Here is a 17,430-nt window from a genome sequence, read left to right as displayed (position 1 = left end):
CCAATTAAAAAAAGATCTCACCAGAGAATCAATTATATATTATATACTTAATTTACGTAATGTTATTATATTATATTAGGAGCAATTAGGAAGTTTTGAGTATTATATTTTCATTATAATTTATGTCATTTAAATAACTTTAACAAATGCATTCTCAAATTATATTTAAAATGCTTATGGCATCTAACGTTCTAGCGTATTTGATAAATTGTATTTAGCCCACCAATCAATTTTTTTTATTACATTGTTTGTAGCCCTTGTAATTTAATGCATTGGGTTTCTCGAAGTTATGCTTTGAATAAGAATAATATTATTTTTAAAGTTATTGGTTACTCATCTGTGATAATACTTCTTTTGTGTTGAGCCTGTTGTGTATAATCTGTGTTGATGACTACCGTAAGAGTCCACAGAATATTGACCCAAACCTATGTACATTGTACTAAAACGCAGTCTGCACTCTGCAGTTCTGACTTTGTAGAATGTAGGAGCTTAGCAGTGATTTGAAGTTTGATATTTTGATGGCCTTCTTCCAGTTTCCGTTTTCGACCACGAAGTGATTATATGCTCATTGGTTTCCGCTTATGAACCGCCTACCTTCGTGCTTAAATTCATCGAATATTCGATTACAATATACAATACGATTTTAAAAGCGTAGCTATCAATCTCCTCCAACTGGGAACAATGCTGTCACAGCAACAGTAGCCTCAGAAGAAGGGTGCAGCTGAGGAAGTCGTTAGAAGAATATCTCCACCACCAGCATGGGTACACGGATCAAGTGAGCACCAATTAAATTTAATGTTTCAGGCGACGTCGATAAGTCTGCTGGACTTTCCAATTAATATCTTTAATACTGTTGCCCTGCTGCTGCTGTACCTTGGGAGAAATGCCACATAATACATAAACATGTTTTTTTTGTTGGTACATGTATATACAACATCTCATATTTAATCCCATACTCAAATATACACATTTAGTGACAAACATTTTTATTGAAAGTGATTAGAGATTATTCTTCTTCAGTGATGATCTGATATGACTGATACTAGATACTTAGTAATAATGGTTATAGAAGTTTAAAGTATTTGTATAGTGGCATAATTTAATTTCTTCCAGGTCTTTCATAGAATTATTAAGTAACATCATCATAACAAACTTGAAAACTTATTTTATGAGTAAGACAGTAAAATAATATATGTAGAAAGCATTGTGTTATACTTTAGTGTTGCAATGTGATGCTTCATTATATTACATTTACAATGTATACAATTTACATTATGGTAAAGCATACATTTTTATACCTATAAAAATAAGAGAATATAATGTGATTGTCTGGCAGGCAATATATGTTGGAATAACATACAAAATGTCTTAAAGCATTAATTTTATTAAGTTTTGTCAATCCTTATTATTGGGCTTTATATTCAATAAAGATATTGTAAATACTTAGTTTTTTTTTAGGTTTAAGAATAACCTTATTTCTCATAAGAATTGCATACATAATTCACTTACTGAGAAACAATATTAAAAATCAGAAATTAGAGCGCACAGATGTAGGTACATATATAAAATAACAAAACAAAACAGCAACAAAAATGTGAGACATAATAAACTTGATCAGTCAACCAAGCAAAACACAGATGTTTGAATTTGATTCTTTACTAGATGTGGCATTAATGGCAAAGTCTGATATAGCAAGTTTATATTAATAATTTTTTTATTTTTCATAACAATCCTAACCAGAAAATTTTGATTTCAGAGGATCTGTGCGCCATCTTTACGAATTGTTTTGTGAAGTGTCACCAATTAAGGAACCTTCAATAGTACAAAAATATCCTGAATCTTATGACAATGAAGAAAACTTAAAACACATCCCAAAATTTGCTTTCCCCTGCCCCCTTGATAAGTAAGATATACGTTATTGTTTTAATTGCACATTATAATACAAAATGGTGATGAAATTTTTACCATCTGTGATAATGATGATCTGTGTTTAGATGCCATAGTTATTTTTTATCTTATATATATTGTTACAGATCTTATGTCCAACACTATTCTTTTGTTCTGACCTCAGTAGATTCTAAGTACACATTTGGATTCTGCCGATATGATCCGAAGGCTAACACAACTCTGCTTTTGTTATCACACATTCCATGGCATGATATTTTTTATAAGTGAGTATGAAATAAGTTGATACACACAGATATTTCTACATATAAGTTAATATATTTACACTATCATTGATCGTGTACATATGTATCTTTATGCATTTTACTGTTACTTATAACATTTATTGTTACAAGTACTAGTAACAAGTAAGTTTATTAGCGTAGTTTACTTTTTAGTTTGCAACTGAACTGCTTGAAAAAAGTTTATTGTTTTTCTTTATTTATTGGTAAAAAATGACTTTGTTACTATATCTATCTATTCTGCTCTAAGATTCTTAAATTGAATGTGGTTACCCAAATGCTTGCGAGCTTGTAATGGTATACTATGTCTGATTATTACCCAAGATTTAATCAGATTTTTAGTGTCTATTTACACAAAACATTTCTATACTAGGTTTCAGTCTTATGAAATTTAATATTGTATTTAAATTAATTTGTGTTTTATATCGGGATTTTAATTAATAAACTTAATATAATATTCAAAATGCATGATATTATATACACTGCAATGATGCTATGCGATTTATGGAAAAATAACTTTGTATTATTATAATTTATTTAGTATGTATTTTGTATTATTATAGTTTATTTAATCCTTATCTAATTACATTTTAAGTAATCTCACATCATGCCATGAGTAGTTTAATTAAGTTAGTGTGTGATCAGCCTTATGTACTTCTCAATCCAAAGAATAATATTTTTGCTTTGCAATCACACTCAAATTCCCATCCAGCTTTATATTTGTAAAACATAGCGAGCTAAGCGTTGCCACAGCAATTATATTATTCCTTTACACTTATAGACTGAGCTTCTGCAAAACATTGTTTGTTTTTGTTATTAATGTGTTTCTAATGTTCATAAACACAGACAAAATTGCAAATTGTTATATATATTTTCAGATTATTAAACTGCATAGCAAACTTACTAAACAGTCCTGAGCGTGGTGAATTGAAATCATTTTTGGAAGCATGCAGAATTCGGCCCCCAATGCCTGGAGACACCTTAAAAGTGACATATAATGCTAGTCATAGTGTGTTCTCTTGCCAGTGTCCAGATGAAAAATTACCAAGTATTCCGGAGAATGTAAGTATGATATTTATTTCAAATATGCGTTCAAGAAGATAGCTTACAAAGATATTGTGCTAAAACTACTTTTAATCAACTTAAAAACCCCAAAGGATCTTTATACAATTTCACACTTTTTTTTAATAATAAGCGTATACTGTTACCAAATAAGTATCAAATATTTAAACTATTATATAGTAGTTTGTGCTAAGTTTACTTTTTAAATTAAAACAATATTTGAAAATATTTTCATTGTCTTTTCTCAGTGTAACCTGACGGAATTCTTCAGTGCCTTAGACGCTGATTGCATGATTGGTTTATGGGCGGCATTATTAAATGAGCGTCGGATAGCATTAGTTGCTTCGAAACCATCGCGCCTATCTGCATGTGTGCAAGCCGCTAATGCATTGTTATTTCCTATGTCCTGGCAACACATATACATTCCAATAGTTCCCAAATTTTTGGTGGATTACCTGCTTGCTCCAATGCCATTTCTTATCGGAGTTCCTAGATGTGTTTTTGAGGTATGTTATTGCTAATCGTAATTGCCTGAAGCACACATATAGTGGTTTATTCAAGCATTAAAGTGTTACCTATTATAATTGTTGAAGTAATTAAATAGGTATACAGTTGTATAAGATATTGAAACAAAAAACTATTACAAAATGGTTTACTTTCATATTTATAATCTTTTAAATTTAAAAGGGTTTAGTGGAACTTTGGGTTCTTTGACTTTGGCTCGGTGGCTCTCTTAAATTGTGTGTTCATGTGATATCACTTAAGACTCGGGCCACTTTTGCACCCTGTTCTATAATAAAGCTTCTTAATTTTATGTAAAATTTTAAAAAATAAGTTATCTATGCTTCTCTAGTGTACTAATGTTAATAGACAATTATATTCTTTTATAAAAGTTTTGTTTGAATATATTGTGTTAAAAAAATATTAGTTACACTTCCCCTTCAAGTGGTGTTAAAAATGTATCGTGTGTATTTTAATTTCAGACTGTGAGAATGTCAGATCTCGGTGAAATTGTGATAATAGATATAGATACAAACGAATTAAGATCTCCATTTAACGACTCTGAAAGTCTTCCGCACATGTTGGTAAGTAATACATTGTCAATTGTCCAACTTGTGTCAGTCTGAATTAGAAGACATTATTTTTTTTGTAATATTCTTGAAAACTTTTTATTTTATTTATTTATTATTTATTTATTATTTATTTATTTATTCTATACATGATCCTAAATAGAAAGAAGTTGGCGTGGTGGAAACACAAACTGGACACAGTTTTTCCGTCCACCAGGTCGTCGAACATATTTAAATAATTAACCTATTACACACTCAGGCCAGTGACATAGTATACAATATAACACCCCCACCAATAAATTAGTGATTAATTTGAAATTTTGTAGAGTAATAATTACTAAAAATGTTCTGAATGCTTAATTATTTTCAGGTTGTAAATTTAAAAAAATCTCTAGGCGATAAAAATGCATTAGGTGACGCTGTATCAAGAGCATTTCTTCGTGCGTTAGTTTGTTTGATTGGAGGATACAGGGACGCAATTTGGTAAGAAAATTTATATATCTTTATTACAGACTCGATTGACGTAAATAGCATAGATATTTCATATTTGTTTCCTATCTATATATATAAAAGAAAGTCGTGTTTGTTACAACACTTATAACTCGAGATCGGCTGGACCGATGTTAGTTATGTCTTTTTTGATGGATTTTTCTCCACTCCGAATAGCAGAATAAGTAATAAAATATCGGACAAGTTATCGAATAACAATAAATAAATTAATTAATTTTACGAATGCACACGGCATGTGGTGACATTTGTTGACAAAACTACGCATCATTTTACGTCGAATTCGTGTCACTTCAAGAAATTCCGAACTTGAGGTAAATGAGGAGATGCATAACCAGGCTTTGATCTTGATCGAAAACATGTGTTACCTCATCAAAAAATGTTGTAAAGCAGAAAGTGCTTTAACATGCAGTATCGCAATATTGGCGTTAGAGAGAAGAGGCCTAATGTGTAAAACTGCCATTCTTCTTTTGCAATGGCAAGCAATAAAACATTTCTCTATTTGCAAAAAAAGTTATCACCTTAATGAAATCCTAAAATAAGTTTAACTAAAGTAACAACGATATTATTATTAAGGCAGAACGAAGTTAGCCGGGTCAGCTAGTAATATATAAATATTGTATTTTACTGCTTGCTTGCTGCTACAAATACGGTCCTTTTGCCTGAGTGTTCTATGTAAAAATATATTGTTAACACAAATGTTTACGTATATGCTAAATGTAAAGGTTTATTCAGGACTAAGTTAAGCCGGCACCTCTATACTATGTGCCACAAGTTACAGAGTTACACTTAATTTATTAAGACTTATTATTAAAATACTTCATAATATCCCAAAAATATATAATAATTCAATTTCAGCATTGAGAACGAACAATTTGAATTCAGTTCTGAAACATTTCTAAAGACACGAAAACATATGCAACAATTTCTTAGTAAAATGCTGGAGTCGCAAATATTTCAGCAAGTAAGTACTTCATCATAATTGTTCAACTCATCTATATACCGTAAAGAAAAACCTTATGGAGTTCAGTACTCTAGTACTACTAGTTTCTATATCTGTTTCACGTTAATAAACTTAATATTGTGATCATCTATGTGTATCAACTAACCGGCTTTAAAAAAAATCAGTTTATCGGCTAAAGAGCTAAAGTGTTTGTATGTTTTACACAAAATTCATTTTTTCAGGATAAATAAAAGGTAGTGATATTATTACTAGAATACTAAGTACATTACATATACAAATATATATATCAAATGAGAGCAATTTCCTATTTGACGATTTAAACATTGTTATTTTATTAGTGTAAATAGTTAAAAAATAAATTAAAGCAATTTATGTAATTAGACTAAAGAGCAAAAGCGTTTTACTATTGTTTCACTATTCGTGCAATCTATAATTTAAAATGTAGGAAATCTCTGAGAGATAAATTCAAGGAAATTAATATACTTAACTTTTCACCCGCAATATATTTCTGAAAATATTATGTATGTGTACAAAAATACTGAGAAGTTTACTAGAATAGAACATACACATAATGTTAATACTCGGAACGAACGCAGGCTGCAATTTCCCCTACTAGACTATCTAAAGTTACTAATTATTTTTTGGAAAAAAAAGGCTTACTATCAAGTTAACGATTATCTAGTTGATAAAAGGGCCTAGGACTAGTGTTAGACAGTTCCCGTCTAATTAATTTGCGATATTTGTTTTAAAAGAGTTTTTTACTATTTTTTAAAATACCGAGAGTTTTTTACGCCGGCTTTTTCTCGCGGCCTACACCCTGTGTCTTCTTATATATAAATTCAAAACAAAGATTTGTCCTCTATCAGTCGGAGGCATGGTGAAATAGGACGCACGCACTTACATTCTCGTGGGATGATAGAGATTTAGAGATATGTAGATTAATATTTGTGTGCACCTGAATCTGATACAGTATTATTAAATTTTCAGTTTATAGAAGAGAGGCTGGACCTCATTAACTCTGGGAAAGGATTTAACGATGAATTCGAAATTGAATGCAACTTCTATTATGACAAAAGTAGCTCCAGTAGCGGTCAAAAGCTAAAACAACAATACAAGGACTGGGCTAAAAATGTTAAGAAAGAAGGTGGTGCCTTTTTCAAAACTGTCAAAGATAAGGTATTTACGGTTCTAACAGATGCGACAGGTAAAGTATATGCATGGTGTATATGGGAGTTTGTTGCTTTAAAATGTGAATATTTACAGGCGAATCCCGCGGTCCAATCGGCGGTGAAGACGGTGAGTTCATTTGTGTCTTTGTTATCATTGCTTGATGTTTAAAAATGTTTTATAAAATGTAATTAATTTTAAATATTAGGATGCTTAACAATTCTTAACAGCTTTATAATATTTTATACATATTTATCAATAAATTGGCTATCAGAAGACATTAAAAAGATTTATGTTTTTATGGATGTCCTTCGATACTTCATTATTACTAGAAGTGTTTAATAAAATGTGATAATGAGTATGACGCATCTTTTGTTAAATGTTATTTTATTCCTACCTTTCAAGTTTATAGATAAAATCATTATTCTAAATTAAAATTCCCTTTAAAAAAAATCTTTCTGTTCTTTTAAAATTGCGGCCACTTCTGTGTTCTCGTCATCATCAAAGTTCCTTTAAACGCAGAAATAGGTAGAAATCGCTAGGAGTCCGGTGAATATGAAGTACGTTTCATTCACGTCGAAGCCAGCTTATTGAATTGCTGCCATTTGGTCTAACTCTGGACATCTGCGCGTGGGCATAATCTCGCTGAAACAACTATAGGAGATTTCTCCCTGTAATATGTCTCCTCCTCCATGTATTTGATCATTACCACCCCTAGCTTTACCAGAAAAACGGACCATCATCGTACTGGTGGATGGGATTGCCTTGAATTTCTTTGGAGTCTGAGGTGACAGTATCTTCCAAGTCATAGTCATTTTGTTTCCGGGTCATAATAGAGATGCAATTTTTCGTTCATGAACCGAGCCAAAAATCGGTCAAAATCTTGATATAACAAATAAAAAAAAAACAAACACAGCTGGTGTGAAATTCTCTGTATCTTTTGTATCTGCGCGTCAGAAAGCATTCTGACATTGTCACTTTTTCATACCCTAGTTGTGTATCTGTAGAACATTTTCTATAGAAACGCATAGCAACGCGCAACTATACAACGTGAAGGAATTAACCCCTAATGTTACCCTCGAGTCTTGATTTACCGAATTTGTACGAACTTCAATTTTATCCACGTTCCGAAACGACGCAAACAAATAAACTATATTTTGAAAGGAAAGAGAATGGATTGCTTTATCTAAATCTGACGTCTTTGTTTTTTGCAAGGCGAATATAATCACATTATCACTATTTATTCAACACCCCCCCGTACATGAACATTTTAAACCCACTTGGATAATACTAGGTAAAAAGTTCTCAAAGGATACGTTATTTTTAATATAAAAAACTCGCTTGTACGATGAAGGAAAACATCGTGAGGAAACTGGTATTCCTTAGACCTAAAAAAGTAGCCTTGTCTCAGCAACTGATGGCTGGTCACCTACTTGCCTATTAGAAAAACCAAAGCATCACCAAACAGATAACAGAAATTTGAGGCCAGACCCTCAAAGATTGTTGTTGTTTGTTGACTTTTTATGTTATGATGTTCTGTATTAATGCTTTTTGTGATGTGATAAATGTTAAATTATTGGTTAAGTCGTCTTTTTAAATAATATAACTTTCAGTGCGCTATATTATTATATAAAAAAATAATTTTAATTTGGATTCAGTGATACAAGGACTTTTATCGTACATTTCACAAAGTAGTGTATATTATTGCATGTATATCGTAGTTGCGTGTTATCCATTTGATTTAAAGAGCGATTTAGAAGAAATATATTACAATTTTATCATATTAAATTAAATAAATGTTGGTAATGGTGCGTGCTTGCATGAATATAGCAGATTTATTTATTAATTAACTACTAATATATAACTAATATATAACGATTGCTATTATAACTACTTCATATTTAAAAAACTATAAGCAGGAAAATTCGTTTCATACAATTTTTGAACTCGTAATCAATAATACAAATTAATCTGGGATTCTAAGCTCCCGAGAATCAATGTATTGAAGCAATCTGATTTATATTGATCAAATCAAATGACCATGAAAATTGGGTCATAAAAATTATATATACATTTATGGAGATTGCCAGTATTCGCTACTTCTCAATGCAATATCTAATGACGCTCGCATGAATTAAGCCTATGTTTTCTATGCAGCAATTTAGGTTGTATATTTTATAATTAATATTTTTCTCAATAGGTTCGGCAAGGAGGTAAAAACGTGAAGTCGGCTGTAAAGGGATTGAAGATTAAAATGCCTAAATCGCGGTCTCGTCCTTCTTCAGTCACCACAACAGATGATAGCAGGTACAATGTCATTATTATTAACCATATGGTTAACATCGTGAAACCATGCATGATCAGATAAGATTAGATTCGGACAGAAGGCTGATCACTTATATATTTAAAAATATATTTAAAGACAATTTTTTTTAAAGATCTGACGCCCTGTTCATAAAGTACAAACACTTTAACTAACCCAGCGGCACTTTTTTGAAATTTTTATTCAAGAAGACGGCGGTCGTTGCCGACATTTTAAAAGAAAATTTACTCTAAAAAGTGAAAACTCGTAATGTGAGTAGCCTATGGTGTTAAAAAAATGAAATAGTTTTTATTTATTCACCCTTATACAAGCAAACAAACAAAACACAAGGGCGGCGATCTCATACGGATAAGGGGGCGTCCATAAATTACGTGAGGTGTTTAAGGGGGGGGGGGGGGGGGGGGTCGAGTTAAATCTCATTTAATATTACGTTGGAGAGAGGGGGGGTCTCGACAAATATAACGCAATTTTTTTTCTGATTGAAAAAAAAATTAGGAAAACGGTTGACCCTAAAGGCCATCTCTGCAACTTCCCGCTAACTCCATACCTAAACGCTCAACATTTCACTTATTTTGTTTTTGAGCTCTTCGAGCTCAATAGTACGAATTCTGTGTTATTTTGAGTTCTCTGAGATCAAAAAGATAGCTTCTTACGCGTTTACGTAAGAAACCGACATTTTGAAAAATCTCACGTGAGATTGGGGGTTGGGGGAGGGGGTTGAATAAAATCACACGACATCTCACCAGGGGGGGAGGGCGGTACAGAAAATTTAAAAAACACCTCACGTAATTTATGGACGCCCCCTAACCTAATGATAGAAAACATAAATGTGACAATAATTGTTTTTTAAGTTAATATAAGAAAGTTAAAATTAATGATTACATAAATTTTAAAATAACAAATTTACCAAAACAGAGAGGTTGAAATAAAAACAAAATATTATTAACGACAGCAAATTAGACGATAGAATACGGATAAGAATTGCTTAGATATGAGATTTTTGAAGGATCAAAACATAACATGAGTGTTATAAATTCCTTCGCAGATTCTCTTGCGGCTCAGTAACGCCGGTGTCGACATCATCTGACTCTTCCCCGACGAATGTACGCTCTCACGAACCACCGTCCACAGCATCCCTTGATCTCTTAACCGAGATGGAGTTCCTTCTTAATAGAAACGACAATTTCCCTAGCGCCGAGCACAGCCCCGAAATTAGCTTGCCCGACAAACCTGTGAGTTAACATTTGCACTTTACACCCGAAAATGTCTGACTTTTTAATATACCGTATTTTTATACACCCTCATAGTTAAATAGCTTTATTACGAGTGGTTAAGAGGTATTGTAATATATAAAGTGAAAAACAATTGTTAATGTTGGTTGACACGTTGCACTTGCGTACTAATTTTAGTATTCTAACTCGTCACTTAAGCTTTCCAACATGTCTTGGCAGACATTTTCGGTAATTTTTTCTGTTTTATTTCATCATATATTCTCATTTCACTCTATTCTTAGCTTTTGATACGTGATTATACTTAAAATAGTGAGTCAAACTATTGGGTCTTGCTCTCCTATGTAGCATGAAGTCAACGTGTCAAGAGTTATGAAATGTTTTGCGTTATTGAATGTTTGAATTAGTCGAAAAGTTCAGCTTTCTATGTGCTATGTGGGCATGATTAGAGGCAACATTCACAGGGATGAATAAAAAAAAAAATGATATCAAACATATTAATTATTCGTAAACATCCATGTAGGAAGCACGTGCCACAACCCGATTGCATTGTATGTACCTGTACTTGTTCTGCTTAACTATGTCGTTCAAATTCGAGATAAGACACCTAAACTTGAACAGAAAACCGATTAACGTAATGTAGTAAGAAGTTTCTAACTAAAAGACTGACTATCTATTTGATGTCATTCCTAATATAATAATATTGTATGTACGCAAAAATTGTTGTGTCATTTAATGAGACTTCAGAATAAATATGATTTTTACAAAAATCATTATTTTTTATGTTGGGCAAATAGGTTTCTGTACCGTGAAAAAGAAATTGCGTGTGCCATGAATTTTGCCGTTTCTACTAAACTCGATAATGTAATTTAACTATTCTATAAACTCAATTGGCTTTCTGTTTTATTCGCGCATTTAATAGTAAATGCGTATAAAGTTAAGTTGCTTTATCCTCGAATAGGACGATTCGTGCTTTACTTTTGTTTTGCAGAAAACCATGTTACCACAAATCCCACCTCGTTTACCGGCACGTCCCCAAACCCGTCACCGTTATCCAATTGTGTCAACCAAGAAATTAATAGATTTTTCTGAAGCCCCGATGCCTCCACCGCGGTCCATACAGCCTCCTAAGGCGTGTTTCGTAAGCAATATAACAAGAAATGAGCCAAAGGTGGCCGAATTCCGTACGAGCACATTCAGCTTCGCAGAAGGAACTAATAAGCCCAAATTACAATTAACCGTGAAGCATACACGACCTAATTGCAATGGGAATGCACAACCCAAGGCTGTGCAAGAAAAGCGGCCGGAAGCAATGAGAACGGGACGTGTAGAGGTAATTTTCTATTGCGTAGTTGTTTTCGTAATTACGTTAACATGCGAATTAATCATTAACTTCTTCATATATAACTAAGGATATCGCACTTACCGCGTATTAATTAATGCTGAATGTATTTTCTGACGCAGGTATTCCAATATGAACAAAAAGTTTCTATGTAAATTAGGTGATTTCAGTGAATGTTTCTTATAATTCAAACTTTAAAATGAATTTTGGCGTGGTTTTCTATTCTAGTCCTGTTTGCTTGTTATGCTTTATTTTTGTTATGCATGCTTTTCATGTAGAAATACTATTTATACTCATGTTTTCCATGCTCCACTATACATATGTCCGGCCTCATAACGTACATATATAATATACAAAAAAATATATTTTTGAAACTTTTCTAAGTCGTGTCTTGACTATTGACTGATATCATTAGTTTATAACAACTAGGTAGTTTTGAAATTACTCTCGTTATCTAGGGATTTAATGTGATACTAACTGTAATTAATAATAACATGTGACCAAGTCAGTTGTGATTGTATGAATAGGATGGCGTATTTTTATAAACTTTAAAAATATAAAAACGAATTAATAATTATTGTTATTGAGTCAAATTATATTGAAGAAAGCATTTTTTAAAGTTCTTTGTTGACTAAGCCTTGACAATGACACAATGTATAAAAGCTATATGTACTTTTTCATTTGTTATGTTAACTAATAAAAAAATGTATACAGTGCTCAATGTAATAATAAGTTTAAATTGAAAATAAATATATAATTCAATGAAAGAAGTTTTATTTTCATTATCCTTCAAACATAAAGGAATTTTAAAAAATGCGATCAATATTTTTGACATCTAACGACTTAAATGTTAATCTGGTTAAGCTTTAATGGTAGGGATGAAATTGAAAGGCAGCCCGTCAGATGTAACGATTTTAAAAGTAATTGATTTTGAAGATTCGCCCTTTCGCATGTACTATGTTGTTACTTAAAACGTCGGTTTTAATATTTCATAGTAATGATCGACGCTTGCTTAGTAGTAGTTATTTCAATTTTTTTTATATTTAGTGTAAACTCTTTATAACGTCATCGCTATAAACTCTTTATAACGTCATCGCTATAAACTCTTTATAACGAACAAAAAAATTGGTTGGTTAAATACAAAACCCTTACATTAATCCTTTTTTATAACGCAACAACCTATTACGAAGAAATATTTTCATATTTAGACATCAACAAAATACCTAAGTGTAATTGTTTTAATAATCAGATTACAAAACTATTGAGGAGCCGAAATTTCTAAAAAGGTACCCGAGGTCATAAACAGCCGTCACGCCTTCGTTATTGTTAATTGCGTTGTTAAAACGTGTGCCATTATTCCTAGATTACATTGCCTGTAGGAAATTTTGGTCTCAGTTACTAAACGCACCATTGTCAGCTATCTATATATAAATTATTGTAATTGGTTATATATGTGGTGTTTTTTCTCTTCTCTCCCTATAACGACAAAAATGCTCGTCCTTTGAAATTCGTTATAAAGAGTTTACACAGTATAATAAATCGAGAGACCTCTATTATTTGCTATCTTCACCAGTCTTGTTGCATGTCTGCACGGCACTATGTATGACTTTTTGCATCTAGAAAAATTGCATTCATATAAAATATTTATTGCTACATTTACGCGTGGTTTGTGTACATATTACTACATATGTATAGTACTTTTTAGTGCAATTCTGACCTGGAAATCAAACCAACCTGAATGTGGTGTATTGTTCCCGAGGGACAACTTTGATAACTTGCCACGGTTTATACACGGTTTTCGCACAATTTTGCTTGATTTTTAACATACGTGTAGTATGTATAGTAAGTAATGCTAAATGCATCGTAAGCTAATAAATAATACTTATTAATGAAAAAGTTCTATTGCAAATATTTTTGTTTGTAAATTATACTATTTTAAATACATTCTCTAGTCGATGTCTTACTACATTGATAAAAATTGTCTCATTAATTCCTTGCTAAAACTAAATAGGTGCTATAAATAGCCATATTTCAATAATTTAAAGTTTAAAATTGAATAAAGGGCGAAAGATTTTTTTAATAATTCTTTTTCAGATAATAATACCGACTAAGCTTGTAGTATGGAAGTTTGAAAACGAAAGTATTTAAGATTAACAGTCAAAATTTTATTATATTTATTTGGTAAGTTCTTATTAAATGAGTTTTGTATTTGTCCTGATTGTGTTTCGTTGTCCGTCCTCGTTATTTCGAATTCGTCCTGTTTGGTTGGTCCCGGTCAGTGTTGCAAGGTGGGTAGAGGTCTGCATTTTCTATCGCTTAGTGTTAACAGTGTGTTCTTTTCAGTCATGTGACCCAGATGTGGATCTTATTAAACTGGACGTTTCATCGCCAGCTCTCGAAGACTTTGATCCGCTCCGGTACCGAGATAAAAATGACAAAATCGAAAAACTTAACACAACTACCGATAGTGCGCTTTTACACGAGTACGGCTTAGATTTCAGTCAATTTAGTTTGAACTTTACGAGTAGTTCTAGTGACCAAGAGTCTAGTTCTATGTCTAAGGGCTGGACGACATTTAACTAGCGGTTAATATTTCACGCTGAAATTATAGACTGCATAATTATATGGAATTTATTTGATTTTCATACTCATGTTACATTGTGATTCTATAATTTATAATGTACATATTAGATATATTGGAAAACTCATAATTATATGTAATTTAGTTAAAATGGTATTTAAAATTTATTTATGTCACTTTGTATAGAATTTTTTACATATCAAGTTTTGTAATTGTAATGTTTTTGTATATATTGTATTATTGTGATTAATATCGTTATGCCGTGGCTCACGTAATGTACCGTTAGATTAAATGCGTTACATATATTATTTTTGTCAAGATGTTTGACATAGCTTATGTGAAGAAAGTATTTATTATATAAAGATTCTATTTCTAACCATTATTTTATTAAATTACTTTAAATTCATTCCTTTATATCGTCCAGTATACATTAAAAGCCGATATGTACATATATTTAAAAAGTAAAAACTCATAGGGTAAGATTTAGAGTCGAAAACTATTTGTAAATGCTAAGTTAACTTATAGAAGTTAACTACGTTATTTTTATTCAGATATTTAGAAAATTGTGACATACTAATAACTAAGTGATGGCCATCTGAGACTGGAGCGAGTTTAGATACAATAGATAGATAGATTAAATTTCTCCTCCCTATTAAAAAAACTACTTCATAACTGTTCTTTAACTACAAATATTGTCTTTCAACTTATTTTTAACGTCTCTTTTATCTAATCTAATTTAAAAAAAAAATATGTCTGCTTAAAAAGCTAATTATGTCTACCGTATGAATGTATATAATATACAAAAACGTATTTAATTTCGACATACACTTCGTAGTTCGTACCAAATCCTAAATCTTACCCTTATATCGAAAATTTTTGTTTCATTATTTCCTTTAAAATTACCTAAATTCGCACAAATACTTGTGACGTTTTGTTTGTAGATATTTCATGTATAGTTGTATTGTCTCGAGCTTGTTATATTTTAGAATGAATTTAAACAAAATTTTACTCACCGTCCGTGCGTCACCTAGCTAACTGTTTTTTTTTTTTTAATTTTATTATTGTTTGTGAAATATAATTAATTTATTGTTTGATTGTTAGATTTATTTGAAAACGTTAATATATAATTTATATCCGTGTGAAATGTCTAATTTATAAAATAAACGTTGTAAAATAAAAGTACAATAATTAGATTACGTTTTATCAATTATAGACCAATGTAATTAAGTTATATAATTTTTGTAATTAGTTATATAATTTTAATGTATAAATGAAGTAAAAAATAAACAATTAAAAATACTATTACCTCCATAATAAGTGTTTTTAATTCATTTGTCTGTGTAAAGTGGTTACTCGCGTATTGTATTTTCTTCTATAGTGTATGTAGGCTTGCTCTGAAAAATCCTAAAGTTCCAGCCTTGACAACCAAGGTAACAAATCAAATCAAATCAAAATTCGTTTATTCAATTTAGATGCTTCTGAGAGCATGCTTATGAATGTCAACAACGTTTACAAAATTCACGAAAGAGCAAGACTACGCCATCCGTTCGCAAAACTACCAGGAGGCCTTGTTCTGAGAAGAACGGGCAAGAAACTCAGCAAGTTTTGCCCTCCCTTTACATTACAATTATTCAAAGGAAAATGTCATAAACCACAACGTCATTAAAGTAAAGTTAACTTTGTGTCGTTTTAAATTAATATGTGATACAGCCTCATTTTAAATGTTTCATATTTCATAAAACCACATTTCAGCTAAAAACGCCTTTAAGTTGTAGTTAAATCGAGAAACATTTCATTCCACCCGTCTTCGTAACAGTTTGCATATATGAACCCGAATATACATAATACTTGCCTGAAAATACCTTCTATACACTATGTACTTGAATATGTAAAAATAGTGTTCGCCTCACTGTGTCTATTTTATTGATCGTTTTTTTATAATCAACAATAAGGTCTACCCTGGATATTATAGTTTTAACATCACAGAAAAACCTTATCTAAGATATATTGTAGAATAATCTGAGAAAGTTTAACATGATGTCAAACTTAGTCCATGTTAGTAACTGCGGCTCGGAATCTTTCCACGTGTCATTGATTCCGCCTGTCTGGCAGTACTTTTCTAGGCTTTTATACACTCGGTATGCGCTGTTTCTTGAAGAGTTTTAGTCAGAAATACTACGAAATATAGCGAGACTAACGATGACGGACATAGACAATACGGGTAAAATTACGTATTTTACTTCGACCTCCGATGAAATTTCAGCAGATTTTAATCCGTACAATTCCACCGACATAGTCATATCATTTATTACAAACAGAAACAAGTGTGCAATGCGTGTGTGCTGTGGCTGTAATAGGCTCTGGATCAGCATTATGCTGCGGAGCATAATGTTCCATAGCGCTGGTCATTCTGCCAGAGACCACAGCAGCTAGTTTGCTCCTCAGTTGCAAAAAAAGAAAGAAAAGGAACGAAAAAAAAAATAGTAAAAGTTAGCAGTGTAAGTAATGAAGTCTTGTGTAAAGGTGTGTAGTAAATAAAATAAAATTGAAAGTTAAAAATAAGAAGCAGTTAAATAATTTTTATTTGTTTTTTTTTTTCGGGTGGATAAAAAGCTACTTGCCTGCTAATCTGAGGATAGAACTATGCATGCTAAATAATTTGCGTCATATGTGACGTCTGGTACTTTAAAGTTTACAAGGTTGGCTGAGATACCAGAGTTCACCAGGTTTAGATTTTTATCCAACACATTGTGTAAATAGGATATGGTGCAACTCATTAACAAACACTACTATTGTTAAAGTACAACGTTAGTGACAGTGACGTTATAATATTACAATGTAGCCTTTGCATATGATTTAAATTTACTGAAAGCACTTATATTTCTCTCACGAATTTATTGTAAAGTCGTATAGAATATTACTGAAAATAATTACAGCGTAAACCTATATAAAACATCCTTATACGAACAGCAACAGCCACTTTCTGCTAATTTGAATTT

General features: G+C 31.5%; 1 protein-coding gene across 5 annotated transcripts; it reads left to right on the top strand.

The window, feature by feature from the left end:
• Positions 1-475: 475 nt before the first annotated feature.
• On the top strand, positions 476-15,722 carry LOC125062462 (DENN domain-containing protein 1A-like). 5 transcript variants are annotated; one of them, XM_047668420.1, is made up of 15 exons: positions 476-775; positions 1,757-1,903; positions 2,034-2,171; positions 3,065-3,248; positions 3,497-3,754; positions 4,232-4,333; positions 4,689-4,801; positions 5,684-5,789; positions 6,777-6,965; positions 7,053-7,085; positions 9,157-9,263; positions 10,325-10,511; positions 11,500-11,841; positions 13,945-14,031; positions 14,194-14,331. In XM_047668420.1, exons 1-14 carry the CDS (start codon positions 759-761, stop codon positions 13,996-13,998), a joined length of 1,977 nt encoding a protein of 658 aa, XP_047524376.1. In that variant the 5' UTR covers positions 476-758; the 3' UTR covers positions 13,999-14,031; positions 14,194-14,331. The 5 variants fall into 5 exon arrangements, with proteins under 5 accessions (XP_047524376.1, XP_047524373.1, XP_047524375.1 ...); XM_047668417.1 differs by lacking the exon at positions 13,945-14,031 and having other exon boundaries at positions 14,194-15,721; XM_047668419.1 differs by lacking the exon at positions 14,194-14,331 and having other exon boundaries at positions 13,945-14,187.
• Positions 15,723-17,430: the final 1,708 nt, after the last annotated feature.

This window comes from Pieris napi, chromosome Z, assembly GCF_905475465.1.
Source record: "Pieris napi chromosome Z, ilPieNapi1.2, whole genome shotgun sequence".
Lineage (NCBI taxonomy): Eukaryota > Metazoa > Arthropoda > Insecta > Lepidoptera > Pieridae > Pieris > Pieris napi.
Note: the sequence above shows the minus strand (reverse complement) of the source record. Positions and strands in the feature narration are given on the sequence as shown.